The 22,191-nt window shown below is 36.2% G+C and overlaps 1 protein-coding gene across 1 annotated transcript in view; it reads left to right on the top strand.

The window, feature by feature from the left end:
• The window catches only part of LOC132565082 (laminin subunit alpha-2-like), an 83,224-nt gene that overhangs the window by 13,597 nt on the left and 47,436 nt on the right, over window positions 1-22,191 (top strand). Inside the window, exons 2-4 of the mRNA XM_060229688.1 lie at window positions 5,189-5,487; window positions 20,691-20,933; window positions 21,676-21,735. Of these exons, the coding sequence (XP_060085671.1) occupies window positions 5,189-5,487; window positions 20,691-20,933; window positions 21,676-21,735 (602 nt within the window). The remainder of the gene's footprint in view (window positions 1-5,188; window positions 5,488-20,690; window positions 20,934-21,675; window positions 21,736-22,191) is intronic.

Here is a 22,191-nt window from a genome sequence, read left to right as displayed (position 1 = left end):
TCAGTGCATCTAGATAATGCAGAATGTGTCCTGAAAGGCAAATAGTTTTAATCTGAGTCTAAACAAAGAAAATGGACTTAGTTTAAATTATAATCTACCTGTCCCTCAGCCTGACATTAACAGGGGACTTATGTAAAACTATAGCCCAACTTTTCTTCAATTAAACACAGACGAGAGGCTGTGTAAACAATAACTCTGATATCCTACTACTGATCGTAGCCTGTCTGTCTTAAAAAGAAACAAATGACCTTGTTAGAACCTCTTATCATTAATTTGTCCTCTCACTTCGATATTCTGCCTACATGTGACATAAAACTTGCTATAAAACCAGAATACATGAGTTTATGTCTTGTACCCTGATAACTGACTGAACCACTAGTGTCAGTCTCCTATAACCTAGATCTGGTGATGGGCCACTTTATGTCAGGTCCAGACCCACAATACTGGTGATGAGCAATTTTATGTTCACATCTTGTACTAGCTGGCTGCTAATGAAGTGGACCTAGCATCTTTTAGGATTTGGACTGGTCACCTTTTTTTAAGGCTCACCATTTATCCATGAATAATTAGTCTAGTCTTTCAATTTACTATTGCTTAAGGTATTAATTTCACAATAAGAGTACTTAGAATAACAACAGATAGATAAAATTTTAATTCTCAAGTTAATAATTGAAAAAAAAATAGAATGAAATATAAGCATGGAAATATTTACATAGAGACACTTGTGAAAGAGATAGGAAAACAAAACAAAGAGTTTGCAAGAGTAAGAAAGTATCTGCTCCATCAAAAATTTCGGCTATGTTCACCTAATCTTGAATCCAGATAATGTCATGACCACAAAGTGGGAATTGGGTTAGTGAGGTATGTTGATGCAGGAATTGGTCAGAATGCCTTTTGAATCTATAGGTTATTATGCTGTGTTATCATTGTGTTTTGAATCTGTTGATTTGTCACCTCATTACATCCATACCCATTACTGTCTAACAACTAGTCCAGAATAAGCTGCTTAAAAATCCGCCCTGTTGAATGGTATTGTTTATATATCTGTCAGTTCACCATGTTTGATGTAACAGTACATGCTGTCAGATTAATGTCAGTCTGAGAGACCAATCAGTCCAGGGGACCTAAATGTGTCGACTTTGTTTATAGTTGACCTGGAAAGGCATATGCTTGTCGAGGCATATTTAGTAGAATATTAGACTTCTTCTACCATGTACTTATATCACAATGTATCTTCTGTTAAGTTTTTTTATTACTGAATCAGAATACAAGAAAGGATGTTTTAAATCCTGTCAATGTATTTTATTGTTGTAGAACTTTGTGTTGTTAGCAGATCATCCAAGAATCTTACTACTGGATTAAAATGTATTCTTTTTATTTCCTGATAGTAAAAAATGATACTTGGATTTAGAAATGATAGATGTTGTCAGTGACCTGTGTTACATTATCCCTCCTCTTGTATTCTGTGCCCCAGTTATACGGCCAGGTGTTGTAGTATTTTAATCCTTGAGAATGACCTTCGTAGACCAAAGGATTTTAGAACAAGCAGTGTTTTGTTCTGTTGTTGACCCTTAACCATGATAGATACAGGGGGATTCCCTAACCACAGGGTCTCTGTGACCTCTGTCCATGACAAAATATTTCCAGGGATTTTTTCTGTCTGAGCTAGATAATTCTTTGTGTTTGGGACTATAACCTATAATCTGTAGGTAATGTTTCTTGTACAAGATTGCGATGACAAATTGAAGACCCTTCTGTATCACAGTACACTGTAATTCTCTAAATATTTAAATCCCCTCCTGTCGTTGCTTCACTCTCATTATTACTTCACTGATATCTCAACTACAGGTTTGCTTGAGAATGTCCCTCGCCTAATAATCTGTTCTTGCTTCTGATTGCGGGCATAGATAAGTAGGGTGGATATTTGGTAAAACCAATTGTATGCATCACAGAATATTTCTACCTTCATCGTTAATACAAATGACAGCATTCACTCAACATTATCCATGACTTAATTTTCCCTGTATTCATGTTGGAGTCAGGTGAATGAGCCGCTGATTACAGGTGTTTCCTAATTATACAGGTGTTAGTAGTTTACAACTCCATACATCATGATAAGTAACTGGGTGACACGTTCAGGGTATATAGTACAAACAGCTATTGGTAAAAGTCCAATTATCTAAAGCCCTCTTGTTCCCTCTAATACATTATTCTAGGAGACATTCCATTACTCCTTTCCACTATAAGTGCACTTTGTAATAAACTTTTTTTTAAATTGCACTTTGAAGTATGCATTCCTTTGTAGGATGACATAACTTTTAACTTTGAAGACGTCTATTTGTCCGCCATTCCCTCGTGGATGGACACTGACCTACATTTGTCCTGTAATAATTTGCTTTCTAGTTAACCCACCATCCATCTCCTTGGGTAATTCTCAATAAAATAGATCACTTCCTAACCATCCTTTATGGACTTTGTCAGATATGTCCATAATCTGCCAATACTGAAATCTAAAATAAGTTATAAAAACTCATTTGGCGCTGAACATAAAAGAAAATTTTGTCAACTGGATAAATTAACAATTTATCTGTAAGTGTAAAAAGGTAATGAGCACTGACAATTCTATCATTAGTTTCAATTTCCTGCTAGTCTGTCAATGTTGATGAGCATTTCTATTTGATAGTTCCCTTTAAAAATCTTTTGATGGATGATTTTCCTGTGCCAGCTTCCTATCAAAACTATCACCACCTGTTCCTGTTTTAAAATGCCTTCTTAGATTTACAACAAGTGGAGAGAGTACTTAATTGAAATTATATATTTTATAAAATATGTTTGACAGTGAAAAAGTTTTTACAAAATCAATTTTGATAAAATGTTGAGAGGTAAAAGTCCATGGGATTTGGTGTTATGTGTTATAAATTACAGATAAAATGACCTGAAATGTCAACTGAATAGAAATTAGCCATCAATGCTTGTCTGTTGGTTCACTGATTAGAAATGTTATCAGCCAATCAACTGTCATAAATTCTTCTATCCTCCATCAGGTTTCTTGAAAAACTCCTGATTATCAGTTTGAAATTTTGTCATGTGGAAAAAACAGGTCAGAAACGTCAGAAATGTTTTAAGTTTTTAAATCCTTGGTAATTCTGCTTACTCTAATACCAGGAAACATCAGTTCTGTAAATAAGATTTGTTCCGCCGTTTGTTTTAAAGAATAGTGTAAAATGCACCAGTATAAACTTGTACTTAAGTATAGGGTGTGTGATTAAACAGATCACCTCGTTTTTACAGTAAATACCCCCTGATGGCTACCAGATAGAGCTTCGGAGATGATCCCCAATTTAATTGTATCTAATAGGTGATGAGGCTTCCTGGGAGGGGTGAATGACGTAGACTTGTGCTGGTTTTTCTGGGAGGGTCCCTGACTCCCACCAAAAATGGATAATTGTGGTTACACCACATTTCAGTTCACACTGACTCGGCAAGTTTTACTTATTAAAACTTGAGCCTGTTAGTAGGCTGGTACCATTGATCTGTTTTTCTTTAATGCCTGCTATATTTATCCGGACATTTCCAAAGATTAATAAAGCTGAAAATGACTGTGGAACTAAACATGTGGTTTAGCTTTTACCTTAGCCAGGTGAAGAATGTATTAAACTGTCAGATGGATCTACCACTTAGTAGCCCATCACAGATCTATTTAAGTAACTTCTACTTCAATACTTAATGCTAGTAAGAAACATGTATAATTTTTGTGATTTTCCTCCTATAAATACAAATTCCATGCATTTTCATATAAAATTTTCTACTTTTAATGTTTGCTGATGTGACTGGAGTATTGTATAATTGTAACTACTAAAGATTTCCTGCAACAAACCCTCTAAGCCCAAAATCAATTTGTAGGCTGTAGGTGTCCATATTGACAAGGTCCTGGTTTTTCACAAATTCCAGATTATGGACACAGAGTCCAGGTGATTAATGTTCTGTATTATAGGAATCCACATGTAGATGTTCCTAGATCATGTGTGTCCATGTTAAAAAGGTGTAAACCAACAAGAAGTAAAAGTGGCACTGTAGCAATTGTCTGAATTGTGGCTGTGTTATAGATTATGAACAGGAATGCATTACTCCTGATTCAAAGTAAGGGGATGGGCTTATTACAGGATATTGAAATAGTATTTGATGAGGATTCTGCTGAACAAAAATATATACAGATGGGCTTATTAACAGACATTGGTTTAATATTTGTCGGATGAATGTGGAATTAAGGTTCTATAACTTTCATAAGTGTGCATAAATTTATAGACGATAATTCTGACCATTTGACCACAAGCAAACAACTTATAGTCAATATCCACTTGTAAGTAAATGTTAAGGCTGACAATTATAGTCAATATCCACTTGTAAGTAAATGTTAAGGCTGACAATTATAGTCAATATCCACTTGTAAGTAAATGTTAAGGCTGACAATTCCCTACAAGTTTGTTACTTACCAGGTATATGTAGTAGTGAACACTAAAAATAGGACATTGCAGTTCAATATGGACTGTCACTGAAGCGGTTTAAATTCATTGTGTCATTTAATACATGTGTCCAAATATTTGCAATGATATGAAATGATTCAGATTAAGTCTTAAGTAAAACCTAATGTTGACACACTTTGATCTGGCATTAGGTGTTGATATATTGAGGAATGCAACTCTTTTAGAGATATTAAATATGCTGGTTGAAACCATTTTTGAATTGCAGGAATATTTGACAGCATTGGAAAAAATGAAGAAGCATCTATTAAAAACACACTAAAAATAGATAATGATGTTAAGAAAAGGGAAAGAAAATTTCCCACCTGGTGATACCTAAAGTCATATTTTGACCTACGACACATGACATTATTTTTAGACATCAAAAAGAATGCAGATCACTTTAAAAAGAAATTATCTTTAGTAAATATTGACAGACTTCAACAGAATTTTTAAACATGATATAGAACATATAACAGAAGTTGTCCTGACACCAAACTATAGGACAAATTTGTTACCTGAGGTCTTAAGACAAAAGAGCTGATAATAATAATGTTGAGGACATCTTAAGGCCCTGAGCTGTGGCAGAGACATAACCACTACAAATAAGATATCATATCATGAAAAAGGTTATCAAATTCTGATATTACTTCCCTTTTATCTTACAGATTCAGGCACAATGGCTCTATTTCCGGACATTTTCAATCTAGCCAATAGTTCGGACATCTCAGTGAATGCTACATGTGGTGAAACTGGCCCGGAAGTGTTTTGTAAGTTAGTGCAACATGTGAAGATCTTTCCGTCGTCCAATCAGCACTGTGATATCTGCGACGCCTATAGTGCCACCGCCTCACAACGACATCCCATCACCAATGCTATTAATGGCCTTAGGTCTTGGTGGCAGAGTCCATCTGTTACCAATGGGTGGGAGTACAACTATGTTACAATCACACTTGACCTCAAACAGGTATGGTTTTTTATGTATAACAGAAACAATTACCTGTAAATAGAACATGTATATTATGAGATTCAAACTGACCAGTCTTGCACGGTCTTGAATAATGGTACATAATATGCTGCACAGACTCAGACAATCCACACAAAAATATGAAAGTTCCTACATACGGATTAAAAAAACAGCTTTATTTGAAATTAATTATATTCTAGTTTCTAGAATGTGTATCCCACTTGTGGGACTCTTTGTAAATTTCACACTCGTGTGAGTCCCTACTTTCATTCTCAAGGTCCTCTCTAAATAGTCATTTACATTCGTGTAGTACATGTTTCATCAATCAATCTACAGATCCATGTGGTTTATTATTGCCATTCTAAAACTGTAATCACTTTTTAAAATTGCCCTTCAGTTTCAAAGACTTTCTAATTCATGCTGAATTATCTGGCTACCTTGAATAGAGAATTACAAATGAGGTGAAGTGAGCGTGCTTGAGTGAAAGGATTTAATTAGGAATTCATAGGGGGCACGTTATTCTCATTGTCAAAAATTCTGTTTACTCTTTGGATTTATGCTCACAATAACTCATTTAAATTGAAGAATGCAATCTCAACTTTCATTTAATTTGCCAGGTCAGGAGAAAAAAGGATTTACCAGTTTGTGTGTTTACTGATACGTGACCTTGTGTGACCTCTCTCACTGCAATGTTGTAACTATTTGTCCTTATAGGTTTGGGGTCAAGGGGTTGTTTGGGGTTGGTGACCATATCCATAATACATGTACATTTGAAAGCCAGAATTTAGAGAAAGCCTGTATTATAAGATTGATTTTAAAAATACATTTAAAAGTCAAATTCAGGTGAGTAAGACATTATATTTGAACACAAACTATTGTCACAACCTTAGCCTAGAGACAATTGTAGTGACACCTAGTGGACGATTCCTATCAGTAATGACCTCATAACTGGAGCTGATATCTGTCCATTTCAGCTATGGTCATCAGGAAAAATCAACTCTCTGAACCAAAGTAAAACTTCCTTTATTAAGGTTGAAGAAGTCTAGTTATTCATAATCTTTTCAAATCGTAGATTTAAGACAGATGTTAAAAGGACAAGCTTGGTGTTAGATACTCCTGCTGTGCCAGGCTTCTGTAGAAGGCTGATACATTATAGACAGCCATTGTGCCTTATTAAAATTACATGTAGTGTTGAAAATTTGGTCATTTGACAAAAAGCATGTACTGGAGCATAAGGAGTCCTCTAAGAAGTTGATTGGGTCTGAAGGGGAAATGGCCCATATCCATGGCTACAGTCAGCAGGGAGCATTAAAGGATTGACTGTGAGTGGTCAGTTAGAACATCAAACACTTCAGGACAACCGCCATCAATGATATAGACCATGGGAATGTGAAAAGTAAATTTTAAAAGACATCTATCACTTCAATTAAATTCTCATTTATAAATTTCATTGCTTGAGTGAAATGTATATTCTGCACTCAATGACATACCTGTGCAATTTTCATATTGAAGCACTGTGCTTTATTATTTTATGGCGATGTTTAGGCAGGTTAGAGCAAGTGATGATATTCATTAAACATTGTGTAGGATCAATTAGTTTCTTAATGACTTTATATGAGTTTTGCTGTTGTTTGTTTCAGTAAATATATAGATGTGAGAGTGCTTAAACAATTTGGTGACTGTTTGCTTTTTTTTTTTTTTTTTGAAATTAGCTGTTTATTGCAACTAAAAATTTGTTGTTTTCCAAACTGAAGAAAAATATCAGGAAGATCAGTTTTTTGTCGCAAAATATTATTTTGTTTCTTAGTGACGCAAGCAGAGGATGTGGTAAAACTCCGGCTGAAACAAGTGGAGTACTTTTAATAGGGAGAGAAACAAGTGCAACAATAATAGTGCTTAGCAGTAGAAAGGTGTGCACAGTTTCACTTAAATGACATTTAAAGTGTTGATAAAAAAATAGGACAAGCGATCACTGCGGTGTGTGTCAGATCTACATAGACACTAAAGCACATGATTATTTCATTTGAATCGAGAAAAAAAATTCAGTATTATTGAAAAAACTTGACAGGGTAGAAGGAACAGAAATATCTGGAGATCTTTAACATGAGAAAGCTTTGTCCAAGGTTAAGTTTGTGTGTAATACACTTACCGTCTCACCTCACACCTGACAGTATGACAGGGACTGGCCAATGTGTCTCTGGGGTAACACATGCACAACTAGTTACCTGTAACTATACTCTGAAAAAAACTTAATGGAAAGCCAATGTTAATGCATTGAGATTGTGCAGGTGTGAAATTTAACTTCTACCTATCACCCCTGTCCGTTCAAGTGAACTTGACATTAAAAGGTCAATACATGGAGTGCACTGCTTCACTCAAATCCTCGACACTGCTTCACTCAAACCCTTCACACTGCTTCACTCAATCCCACCACACTGCTTTCACTCAAACCCTCGACACTGCTTCACTCAAATCCTCAACACTGCTTCACTCCAAACCTCGACACTGCTTCACTCAAACCCTTAACACTGCTTTCACTCAAACCCTCGACACTGCTTCACTCAAATCCTCGACACTGCTTCACTCAAACCCTCGACACTGCTTCACGCAAATCCTCGACACTGCTTCATTCAAACCCTTGACATTGCTTCACTCAAATCCTCGACACTGCTTCACTCAAACCCTCGACACTGCTTCACTCAAACCCTCAACACTGCTTTCACTCAAACCCTCGACACTGCTTCACTCAAACCCTCGACACTGCTTTCACTCAAACCCTCGACACTGCTTCACTCAAACCCTCGACACTGCTTCACTCCAACTCTCGACACTGATTCACTCAAACCCTCGACACTGCTTCACTCAAACACTCGACACTGCTTCACTTAAACCCTGGAAACTGCTTTACTCAAACCTTTGAAACTGCTTCACTCAAACCCTTGACACTGATTCACTTAAACCCTCGACACTGCTTCACTTAAACCCTCCACACTGATTCACTTAAACCCTCCACACTGCTTCACTGAAACCCTCGACACTGCTTCACTCAAACCCTCGACACTGCTTCACTCAAACCCTTAACACTGCTTCACTTAAACCCTCCACACTGATTTACTTTTGGCCATGAGCTGAACATTCACCCCATTTGGGAAGACTTTGGGTTCTGTCCCCTGACCGAGAGATACAAGAGTTTATAAAATCGTAGTTGCTACTACTTGCTCAGCATTGTGGTATGTTATGACTGGTTTGCCCACTATCTGTATAATTTGACCAGGTGAGATGTCCTGTTGGAGACCTTTGGCAGCATAATGCATTATATAAAGATGGCATCAATTCTGCTCCATCACAAGAAGCCTTACACTAACATAATGCAGCACATGCACTCACCTGGGTTACATACTTTATGATTATAGCGGTTGATAGGACAAAGAAAATAAGAACAAACCCAAACCCTTCTTTCTTTATACCTTACTGACACACCACGCACAAAGCTCTTTTTCTTTATCTAACATAGCAAGTACTAAGAGGAAAGGTGCAGGACAATGACTCTAGCCAAGGAATGACTGGTCAGGTGGTCCGTTTGGTCAGTGAGTGACCAGTCAGTCTGATCATGAAAGGTAATTTATCCAGGTCAGAGATTCAGATGGTGATCTTGGTCAGGGAAGGATCAGGATCACCAATTCCTACAGACCATGATCATCCATTATTCCAAGCCCTGTTAGCTTGACACATTGTAAACTCTGATATAAGTTATTTTTGCCTGGTACAGCATTTGAAATTTAGGTAAGGTGTGATATTATGTATCATGGTAAATGAGCTCACTATTGGGGCTGTGTAGTACTACCGAATCTTCTTTATGTCATCTGATGATAAATGAGAAAAAATTATTGATTTCTTCAGCAATTTTGGCATTAAAAAGGAATTAAGATAACTCAAAAATTATCCATCAAGCTAACAACCATAGTGGTGTGACCAATCAAACAACTGGTTAATTCTGATCAAAGACACATGTCCCAAGTCTATCTAAAGAACTGCCCCTCTAAATATAATCTCACTGCTTACGGTATGTTTACTGAACTGTCAGAGTGAGGAAACATTTGTCACGTTACAGTTCCATTCCCAAATATCTCCTAATTTTAATTAGTGCATATATTTATACATGTGTTTCTATTAGATGTGTCAGTTGGCAAGATTTAATGTTGTTAGAGCTCTATGTCCTGCGGTCAGGGTGATCTGAGCTGTACAGTGTGTGCTGGCACTAAACACTGATACATGTGTCTAACAGCTGTCATGTGGGACAAAATTTGTATTTCCTGAAAATGGAAATAAATGGAGGCAAACTTTTGAATTTGGCAGCTCGAAAAATTCACTGATCTGCACATCTGCCGTTAATATATTGACTGTCGGTGATTCTTGGCTGTATTTGAGCAAATTTCTTCCTGATGACTATCAGGGGTAACAATATAGTTCCATTTGGTTTGTTGATTTTTATGAATTAAATCAATATATACAGATTATTTCATATAAAACAGAAAAGTTGAAATTTGGCTGTAATTTGTGAGGAACTATCAAACTCACCGAGAGAAAAGCAAAATATCTAGAAAGAGGTTTTCTCTAGAGACTGTAACAATCGGCCTGTTAGGTGTGGCCTTAAGTCTTCATCAATATAAATCAACGTTCCCTTGTGGTTGAATACTCCTTGAAATTGAAATAATTTTCAATGCCAACTCCTATCTTTAATTTCAGTAGAACTCACAATTCTTCAGCATTGTTTTGATCATTACTACATACATGTATAGCTGTCATAAAAATGAGACAATCAACCTCAACCTTACAGTAAACAGTGTAATGTTTTCTGCCTTATTTAGAAGTTCAAGAAGAGTCTTCCCATCTCCCAAAAAACTCTGAGGATTGGATGCTAACACTGAAGTATACTGAAGCACTCTAACATTCTAAGTAATTATACATTGAGTTGAGATATTACAAGCAGCTTTTTATGGATTTGAGATATTTTAAGTTAGTTTAGATGAAATACAGAAGGTAGGACTTCAGAGAGTGGAGATATTGCAGTTGAATGAGTTGAGATATTACAATATAGCATTAATCTTTTTTTAAACTGTATGTAACACTTCAATGAGATGTGGTATTTAAGATTGTATTTATCTGTGAGAGATGACTTACTATTAGGCAGAGTCAGCACTAGATCAGTGCTGAGCGAACGAAAAATTTTAAGTTTAAATATAAAATAAAATAATAAGTAGTAGAACTGGATTGCCAAGTGGTATTTGAGATAGCACCATGTAAAGACATGCCCTTACACACTGGAAGGATAATCTATGGAATTGACATGCAAATGAAACTAGGCTTAACGAGGTATCATAAACTAGGTTTTAGGTAGGTGAGGAGAGGTATTAAATAAAGCATTCAGATTTCATGTACGTCAGCATCTTGTCAGTGAGAAAAATAGCACATTACCTGGAAACATTCTAACCTTTACAAAATAGTAATGTTTAAGTTTTTACATTGTGAAACACTTTTGTTGTTAAGGTATGGTGAATAAAGGGCAAGATTGTTCACACCTGGTTGTCATCCTCAACTAGTGATTTTACTAGTCAGAGAAATGACAGCCTTGTCCTGCCTCCTCCATTCAGAGCCAGTATGCGGGAGGAACAACACCACGAGGCGATGATTATCAGATAGATGGATGTAGGTCGCAGTGTCATCTAGCCTGTCAGAGAATACTGTCACCAGACCACAGAGGGCAGTCCCCGTAAACGACAACTGTTAACCCTGTCTGGGTCCTATTGCAATCAGTCATATTTCATTCTTAAAAAGTGGAGGTTTTTTATTTCTGAGTATTCTGACGTTAGATTGTGAAAACTTAACAATGAGATAGGCAGGAAACAGGAATCGGGTGGAAAGTACGGCTTCATATTACGCCTCATCTATTTTGTTTTCCTCATGCTTTAGAAATTGATTTATAAAAAAACAAATATTCCTCCGTAGAAGTCATTTACTTTTATTAGAAATATTGTAATCTGAATCATTAAAATGCTTGACATGGTGCCAATCATGTTGTGTTTCAGTGATAATTGTGCAGAAAAAGGCTAATGCAGCCATTATAAAGTGTAATTCAACAAGGTTTCAATAAAGTGTCACTCAGTTTAAATTACATGGTACCTTACACAAAGAAATAGAAAGGTCCTTCAATAGTTTGCAGCAGGGAGGGCGCCTAATCTGATTTCTTGTGAATGCATTGACCATTGATTGTCCTAACAATGTGTAACAAAACTTGACCAGTTCATTGTACCTAACCTGAATGACCAATGATACTGTCCAGCTAATCTCAGGACTTTTGTGTTATTTTGAGAGGTGTTTTTGGATCAGACTACTGTTACGGTCAGTCACACAGCCTCTGATTTACTTTCTAGAAACCGAGTCACCTTGATGAAAATTAAAGCTGTCTGATGTAATGATTGAAACCATTAAGATTCCTGGCTTGTGTGGACAGGTATCATTAATTATCTAACATGTTCAATACATTGTTTAAAAATTACTTTTCTCAAATTTTTGGATTAGGGAAATATCTTATAACTAAATCACTTAATATGAAGCTCAGTTTGAAACTATTCTTTTGAATGATAGATTAAAGAGTTGATGTCTTGGTGTGGTGGGGACAGGTGCGATCCTTTGGTCATTTCAGGAAGTTGTCAATCAAATACCTTAACAAAAAAAATTCTGGTTTTTCTTGATTTCTTCAGTACAGACTTAACCTGGTGTACAGGATGATGTAACGGAGTTAACTTGTTGTTTAGCATATAGTAACAACTTTTGTTTGTATTCTGATCAAGTTGGCCTCTGTCATTTTCCATACTATCAGTTTTTTTACTTTATGGCTAAGATAATTATATTTTCTTTTCACTGTAGATAATTGTTATAGTTACAAAGCTATATAATGATAAATCACATTGCTATGTGACATAGTGACACAAATCTCTGTGACTATTGTGTACACAGAAAATATTTATTTCATGTAATTGAATTCTTAAGGAATTTGTTCAAGTAGCACTCACAGGTAGATGGTAAGATAATAACAGTAATAAGGTGTGACATTTTCTTAAAATGAATTTCATACACTCATGAATGTTTTAAATATGTACATTATTTACCTCACTTTTGAAATCTATAAATAGTTGTAATTTCACCTGCCCAAAAAGCAAGTGAGCTTAAGCCATAGTGCTTTGTTTGGCCAGAATAAACTCTTCCCTTCACACAACTTCTGAATATTCAAGAGGCATAGGGTACTGGTATTGGACATGTAGCATTGTTAAATGATCTTGTCCAACTTTCACTGTAACCAAATGAGTTAAAATCTTATTACAACCTCTCAATAATCATGAGACCAAGTCTCCAAATATTGGGCCTGTGGGAATGAAGGGCTACTAAGTTCGTTTGAATCAATTACTTTTACCTCCTTTCAAGGTCACAAAGGTCTGAAGGTAAGATCCCCCCGTTTTACCCCCAAGGAATGGGTGATATCAACCTGAAGGTAAGATCCCCCCGTTTTACCCCCAAGGAATGGGGGATATCAACCTGAAGGTAAGATCCCCCAAGTTTTACCCCCAAGGAATGGGGGATATCAACCTGAAGATAAGATTCCCCCATTTTACCCTCAAGGAATGGGGGATATCAACCTGAAGGTAAGATCCCCCAAGTTTTACCCCCAAGGAATGGGGGATATCAACCTGAAGATAAGATTCCCCCATTTTACCCTCAAGGAATGGGGGATATCAACCTGAAGGTAAGATCCCCCTGTTTGACCCCCAAGGAATGAAAAAAGGTTACTGATCTTATCCTCAATAGTTAAGAACTCTTTTCCTTCACAACCACAATGGGTGAAGATTACTTTTTTTTCTGAAACATTTGGCTCTCCATTTTGAATGTGATATTGATACTTATTGTCATCATGACATTTATGAAGCGTTGACATAATATCGTAGATTATTGTCATGACAAGAGACCAGGGAACACAAGGGAAGGATACACCTGTTGGAAGTTGGATCATCCCCCTTGTCTGTGAACTTTTGACATTACCGTGGATAATGATACCACAGCTGTCTGCTCTACAAATCTCACATTTACCAAATGTCAGCTGACTTTCCTTCTAACTTTTCAATTTTGATGTTCCCTTAATTGTCTGTCTAGTGCCTCTTGTACATAGGAACAACACAAATGTAGATTCAAAAGATTCCTTGTTTTCCTATTTTGAAGTTGATGTGTGTAGATGTTTATCATGAAGAGAATATCAGAGATAGCTCTAACAAAACACTGCTGTATATCTGTAAAGAACAGACTTTCACTCTCAGTTTTAATTCCTACAATTAACACTGCACTTTACCTGTCTAAACCTTTGACATTTTTACGTTGTTATCTGAAAAGGTTGCAGACTTGATGAAAGTGAACCAGGATTTCAAGTTTTTGTATCCGTTTGTGCCTTGTGTATTTATTTGCCCACTGTTTGGTCAAATTTATCAGGTTTGATCATCTGATCACTGAAGAACAACACATTGCACCTCCCTGCTCATTTTTTAAAGCTTATACATATATTTTAACGTAGAGGCAATATTTTTATCCTGTCTGTCCCATTTGTCAGAAATATTTCAGCTTGAAAGTTCCTCAGGCTTCTTTGTAACATTTGATGTGTAAAGGTGAGCTGTTTGATAACTCACCCTAAACATTATGTCAATGTTTTTGTCCTTTAGAAATGCAATATCAGCACTTGAAAACTGAAAACAAACTTAAAAACATAATGTTAAGGTTTGTAAATGTTGTTATAACCAACAGTTCTAATGTGCAAGTCATAGTTTTTGTCTTTTATAAATGCTCGATCAGCACGGAGTATTTGACTTTTAACAACTTAGAAATGTAATGTTAAGAAGGTTTCTAAATGTTGTTACAACCAATAGTGCTGATGTGAGATTGCTAGCAAAACGCACCGAAATGCACTTAGGAGATTAATAGGATGGTAACTCTAAAGGTTTAAAACATTTAAATAAAATATCTTTATGTAATTTTTAAATGGGAATTGGTTTTTTTTCTCCCCTAAGAAATGCTATACATAGATATAAGTACAAATGAAGACCCATGGTTGTGGTGTTTGACAAGTAGTGCTGTGTTTGTCTATTTGTTAAACAGTACATGTTATCTGTGTAAATGGTTTCTGATGGTGCACTGTCTGTTGACGTGGTTTATGATAATGTTTTCTCTGAGAGGATGTTTTACACACTTGTTTAACTTTTTATAGGGTTTTTGACAGACGTGCCTGCTGATACAGTTGAAAAAATTTTGTCTCTTTTTGAACAGGTGAAGATATATTTTCCTTATGATAAAAACTCATTCTCCCAACTTTGCATTCTGATCTGCTTTTCAATCAATTAAACAGTTAGTATAACAAAAACTTCAAAATTGATTATTTTGGTGGGGAGTTTATTTTCCTTGAGTACATAGTGACTCTTAACCCACTAAATCAATGTCATTTATTTACCTGTATTTATCCACATCCCGAGAAATCAAGTGCCCACAGAATAGCAATTTTAAACTATGAAAACTGACCCCATGAAAATGTGTGATTTTACAGTATAATGTGTGACTTTCTTAATAACAGGAGCATATGGGAGGATATGTCAAGCATCCAGGAAATAATATACTGGAAAGGTATATGCGTAGTGAAAAACAGCAGATCCAGTGAGGCTCTCAGCTCTTATAAACATGTTTAGTACACAATTTTTTTTTTATTTTTATTTTTAATTTCCATATTTTGTTAACAATTTTTATTTTACATTTCCATCATCATTCACTTTCACTTAACATATTAGTTTGTTTGTTGTTTTTTCTGTTTTTGATCAGTTTTTTGCTAGACATACATATTACTCTAAAAACTATCTATACAAATTACATCTCACATCTGTGTAAATTGATGAGTTGTTGAGTCCAGTGCTGCCCCCTATGACCTAGTGTAACCTGAACCTGAATGGATACACCCAGTCAGTTGTGTTCTACCCCACACAGTGCTACAGACAACACCACACAGCTATAAACAGGGGAGGTAATGAGGTGTGGATGTCAATATTAACTGCCCCCTATTTACAGAAGAAGTATGCAGGGTATCTTGTGCCCCAGGACTGTTACCCTGACAATGCTATCCCAGGACCTGGTGGTCAAGGTGATAATGGCTCAATTCAGGGGTCCTGTGGTGAGAATGTGGTCTACCACTGACCACAAGATAAGTGGTTGATTGGAGGAGTTTAATACTCTGTGGAATAAAAGAGACCCTCTGGTATAATGGGTTAAATTTCTAGAATTTGTTGTAATAAGAGTTGGTTACAGTGCATATATTTACTAATATATGTAAATTCATCGATGGATCTCTTTTGATGCCAGCCTGTCTTGCATGGATGTATGACTCAATTCAGGAAAAATTATATTATAAGTCTTTAGTTATGCACAGCATGCATTTCAAACCTGTATTGACCACAGCAAACCGGCTTGTGTAAATCATAAATCTTTGTCACAATGGAAGAAAACTCTAAAGTCTATTATCAGTTAACAGGGGATACACTGGTAATACTCTGATAAATAAAAAAAATCAAACTTTTCAATAGTAGATGAATTTTGAAACAGACTATAGCTTACTTTCATTTCGCAGCAGAAGTACAAAACTCCCCCACTCTATCAATGTGTGCATAAGGTAAATGTTTAGAAGCTAGCCGTCATTAATAATAGCACACTTAAATTCTGTGCATATATTCAAAGGCTTTGATAAGAATAAGTTTAGCAGGAAATATCCACGGATGATTTTATACCAGGACAGCATGAAGTTATCACATGGATAGTACACTAAACATCTTTTCTTTTTCTGTGTCTTTCATTGATGCCACTTCACCTCTAATGGTTATTTATGTGATAACATCTAAAGGTATCATGCACTGCTATCAGGTGACCATTTGATGTGCAGCCTATCTGAGATATTTAGGCCCACAGTGACACACAGACACTGTAGTATTCAGTGTGTTTGTACTTTATTATATCCTTACATACTTTGATAATCCCAAGTAGACAGGTCAAAGTACTGTAAATTAAATTCATCAATCCTTGCTTCCTGTATTTTATATCTGAACTCCATCCTAACTAATATTTAATCAGGCCTACTTCTTCCCTTTCCTGGCTTAATTTTCTTACATGTAAAGATTTCATATCCCTTTTTACTATCTAAGAAGTTCTCCAGCTAATCATGAATAGGAGTTTGTGATTAGTTGGGATTTTTGTCCATTAAACAGTTAAGTACACCAAGAGGTCTGTTTGGCTCCATATTTTTGGCTCTTCACTTTCCAGTCAACCAATGACTTAAGGTTAATTGCTCAGGACTTACATCACTGTCTGTGTAGCATCAGCTCATTGCTCTCAGCACGACCACCTGCTGGTGTCCTAAAATTTGCACTGTCCTCATACTAGTTCAGTCTAGGATTCATGCTAATTTAAGATTAAAGTGAAAATATATCACTTATGGATGGACTTATTACCAGGCATTGTGTACTACCATATTGGTAAACTCCTAGTGTTAGTAATCTGTTACATTACTGATCCTAGATAAGAATAGTTCCTGGATCAGTTTTCATATCAACGCAGTCCCTTAATTTTCTGGGCAGTTTCCAGGTTATTACTGTCCATCCCTTGTCAGGACAGTTTCTAGGTTAGCACAGTCCATCCCTTGTCAGGACAGTTTCTAGGTTAGCACAGTCCATCCCTTGTTAGGACAGTTTCTAGGTTAGCACAGTCCATCCCTTGTCAGGACAGTTTCTAGGTTAGCACAGTCCATCCCTTGTCAGGACAGTTTCTAGGTTAGCACAGTCCATCCCTTGTCAGGACAGTTTCTAGGTTAGCACAGTCCATCCCTTGTCAGGACAGTTTCTAGGTTAGCACAGTCCGTCCCTTGTCAGGACAGTTTCTAGGTTAGCACAGTCCGTCCCTTGTCAGGACAGTTTCTAGGTTAGCACAGTCCATCCCTTGTCAGGACAGTTTCTAGGTTAGCACAGTCCATCCCTTGTCAGGACAGTTTCTAGGTTAGCACAGTCCATCCCTTGTCAGGACAGTTTCTAGGTTAGCACAGTCCATCCCTTGTCTGGACAGTTTCTAGGTTTACACAGTCCATCCCTTGTCAGGACAGTTTCTAGGTTAACACAGTCCATCCTTTGTCTGGACAGTTTCTAGGTTAGCACAGTCCATCTCTTGTCAGGACAGTTTCTAGGTTAGCACAGTCCGTCCCTCGTCTAGACAGTTTTCAGGTTTACACAGTCCGTCCCTTGTCAGGACAGCTTCTAGGTTAGCACAGCCCTCCCTTTGTCAGGACAGTTTCTAGGTTAGCACAGCCCTCCCCTTGTCAGGGCAGTTTCTAGGTTAGCACATCCCTCTCCTTGTCAGGACAGTTTCCAACTTATCACAGTCCATCCCTTTTTATAACAGTTTCCATGTTAGCAGAGTCTCTTGATATCAGTTATTTACACAGTCCCTTGCTAGGACAGTTTCCAAATTCTTTTTTTCAAATATCCTGTATTAGTGCTATTTCTTAATTAGCAGTTTATAGATTAGCACCATCTCCAGATCAGCTTTGTATGTTCATATACTAAGATTGTTTGAGATTAATACTTGTTATATATCAACACTGTATTTGTTTTGGGTATGAGAAGTGTAATAGGTCCTACTGTAGCATGGAGACGTGGATGACTTGCATCTATTTGTGTATAAAACACTACACATTCCTGTGTCATTACCACACTGGGTTGTGTTTAATTGTCTAGGTACAACACAATGCAGTGATTTATATTGCTTACTTGAATTAAACCAACACTCTAGAAATAATGAGTCATCTTTAAGCAATGACTTGTATACATTTTAATTCATTTTTTCCAAAATTATTTTGATTTTCTAGGTATGGTAGGTATGAGTCATAGTCGAGTCGTAGTGTAGTCTACATGTAGTTTTTGTGGCTTTACCTGCTTGACAATCAGCATTTGGAGGGATCTACCTACATTGTTTAAATAGTAGAACTCACACTTCTTACCTAAACAAACAGAAGTATGTGTCCTTTATAATCAGGTGGTCTTTGTACAGGTGATACATACATACAACCTCTATATTGAACCTATACACCACAGCCTCAGTTAGAAGATCTTACATGGGACAATGTTCCCAGTAACCTGCTTGTGCATGGAAAGAGGACAAAAACATTAAAGTGAAACTAACCCAGTTAGTCACACGTTACGAGTTTCAATGGCATTGAGTTTTCTTCCACAAATGCTTCATTTTTTTCTGTTGTAAAGCACACAGGTAATTATTTCAGGTGTGAAGCACCTTTGATGTCTGATTGTATCATAGATATAATGTTACCTGTGATAGCTATGTTATGGAGTTGTCTTTGAAAACGCCAGTTTGTCTGACATATCTGAGGGACCAGAGGGTCTATATACCTTGTATTGTGTGACTTGTGGTACACTGGCATTTGTTATGATCCTACCAGAGTTGCTGCATTCATTAAAAATGCAGTTGTATAATACAATCATCAATCCTTTTTTTCCCTTAGCCACTGTGTTTAACAACAGATCATCCTAAATTATATTTTAAGTACAGGTAGCCCTATAATTTACTTTTCAGAATTTCATAAATGGAGATCAACCTTTATTTATCCTGGTTTTTATTGACATTACAATAAGTTGTATTAAACATGTAATAGGATCAGCGTAAACACTTAACCTTATAACAACATTAAATAGTCAAATCAAGTCAATATTACCTACTATACAGCTCGTAATTTTTTTTCACTATTTTCTTGTAAAATGATCAAATTCTATTTTCAGTGAATTGAAATTTTACTATCTGGATGTAAAAGGACATCTGATACACATCTGTTTCATTATTTCGGAGTGAGTTTTCACGATCAAACAAATGTAATGTGAAATATCAAAAACAGCATCCCAATAAAAATGACTGATTTTACAGCATATAACTTTTCAATGATTGTATTACGTATCAACTGACTGAGAGGAAAGTGGGAAACACTTTTTCTGTCTTTGTTGTTACTGATAAAGTTACTGATTAACTTCACGCATGCAGGATAATCTAATGCATAATAACCAGACTCTAAGGTCAAAATAGTCATGAGCTTTATCGCAAAGAAAATAATATCATGTCATGTGAGAGACAACATTATATTCTTCCTGAGTGTGTGATAGGGTGGAAAGCTTTTTATATATAATAAAATTATTATGTGTTTCTCACTTGTAAATAATGTAATGTGTATCAGTTATCTACCTGATTTACAGGATGCCTATATTTATACACAGGGTTAATAAAAGTCTTCTACATTAATAAATCTTTCTAAGATTTTTATTAGTTCTTACTTTACAAGGATACCACATGTAGGGTTGTATCTGTTTACCTGCGGTATATCTTAACATTGGTTTCTGCTGTAGTGTTTAAGGCTGATCTGGTGTAAAAGATATGTATGTGGGACACCTACGCATGTAGATCATACATACATGTCTGTATGTTGTGTTCTTAAATGCTTCATGTCCTCTATATTACAAGATAACCTGTCATCACATTCAGCACCTTTATGTCTACCTGTTCTTTCAAATTGGCCATGGTCTAGTAGAAGATTGATTTCTGAAGGGTGATTGAGGTATCTAGGACAAGCTAATAAAATATTATGCTGTTTTTTTTTCTATTTTTTGATATATATATATATATATATACTGGTAAGATTGCTTATGTCACTGTAATGAATGTTAGGTTTTTGAACTGGAGACACTACTGTTTCTTAATTTATGTACACAAATATAACTTGGTTTTCAATGGAAGGGAGGTAACTCTCATAATTATATCAGCAATAGCACTTTCAGCCCCCACCCCCCCCAAAAAAACCCCAAAAACTAACTGCATCATACAACAGTTTATTCCGTTTAGAGCTTTTAAGCAATGCTAGGGGAATGAAGTGTGAAAATCATGAATGGGAGAAAGACATGATCAGCTGACATTGATATAAAGGAGTGCGACTCTAAAAAATAGTCTGTTTAAAAATGAAAAAATGAATTAAATATATATTAAAAACTATGTACATTGATAGTTACTAAATGCATTTTTATTTACAGGTGTATCATGTGGCTTACATAATAGTGAAGGCTGCCAACTCTCCTCGGCCTGGAAACTGGATCCTAGAAAAGTCAGTGGATGGAATAAACTTTGAGCCATGGCAATACTTTGCTCGGTCCAACAAGGAATGTTACAGGGCATATGGTATCCGTGCCACGCGGGGACGTCCCAGATACACAAGGGACAATGAAGTTATATGTACCTCCTTCTATTCTAAGCTAGTCCCCTTTGAAAATGGAGAGGTACATAACAAACAGAAATGATTATGAAAGATGTAGATAACTTTTGAATTACACTTTAACTTGCAACATAATTTTGTGAATGTCTGTCGGATTCAGATTTCAATAGCTACTGATAACTTCTCTTTGGTTTTTACAATGTGCTACTAAAAATTTATAATTTGGATTTTAGTCCTCATTTATCATTATTCATTATACCAGTCATACCATCAACTTCTTTTTTTTATCTGATTTCCTTAATGTCACTTTTTTGCGGAATAAGTCTATTTGAAAATCGTCTTTCTGAGCTGTAGAATGTCTATATTTTAGTTACTTCTCAGAATGAAAAGTTGGTTTTGATACCTTGGCAAAAGTAATTCAATGGGATCTATTTGAACTACTTATTTGTAACTAATTAGGTTTGGATAATCAACTCTCAATTACACTTTAGTATCACATGATACTGTGATGGTCCTATTGTAGAAGGATTGAGGAGATTTAAAGAAAGTTGCAATCAGCCTACTTATTGTGAAGAAAGCACTAGTAAAATAAATGGACATAAAAAAGAGAAACGATTTAGGAAACTGAATCTTGTTGAGGCATTGACAATGATGAAAATCTATTTAAAGCAACTTCAGGAAGGCTAAAATCTCTATATACTTGAACGTACATATTCTGAAAAATGAGTTAGTAGGTGTATTGGTTTTGAATCCTAGTCTTTTTGATAGAAATTGTAACTAATTTTGTTTACATTTGTTGTTTACAGGTCATAGTATCATTAGTGAATGACAGACCTGGGATAGAGAACCCTAGTGAAACACTGCTGGTGAGTGAATGAGTCAGGGGAGATAACTCTCGTCAAACACTGCTGTGAGTAAGGTAGTCAGGGGATAACCCTAGTAAAACACTGCTGTGAGTAAAGTTGTCAGGGGAGATAACGCTAGTAAAACACTGCTGTGAGAAAAGTTGTCAGGGGCATAACCCTAGTCAAACACTGTTAGTAAATAAATTAGCGAGGGGATAACCTTAGTCAAACACTGCTGGTGAGTAAACGAGTGAGGGGAGATAACCCTCTTCAAACACTGCTGTTAGTAAAATCGTCAGGGGAAGTTGTCAGGGGAGATAACCCTAGTAAAACACTGCTCTGAGTAAAGTTGTCAGGGGAGATAACCCTCGTCAAACACTGCTGTGAGTAAGGTAGTCAGGGGATAACCCTAGTCAAACACTGCTGTGAGTAAGGTAGTCAGGGGATAGCCCTAGTCAAACACTGCTGTGAGTAAAG

This window comes from Ylistrum balloti, unplaced genomic scaffold (genome assembly GCF_031769215.1).
Source record: "Ylistrum balloti isolate Yb309-2 unplaced genomic scaffold, AGI_CSIRO_Ybal_v1 Utg369690, whole genome shotgun sequence".
NCBI lineage: Eukaryota > Metazoa > Mollusca > Bivalvia > Pectinida > Pectinidae > Ylistrum > Ylistrum balloti.
The sequence above is the reverse complement of the archived record's forward strand: the minus strand, read 5'-3'. Positions and strand labels throughout refer to the sequence as shown.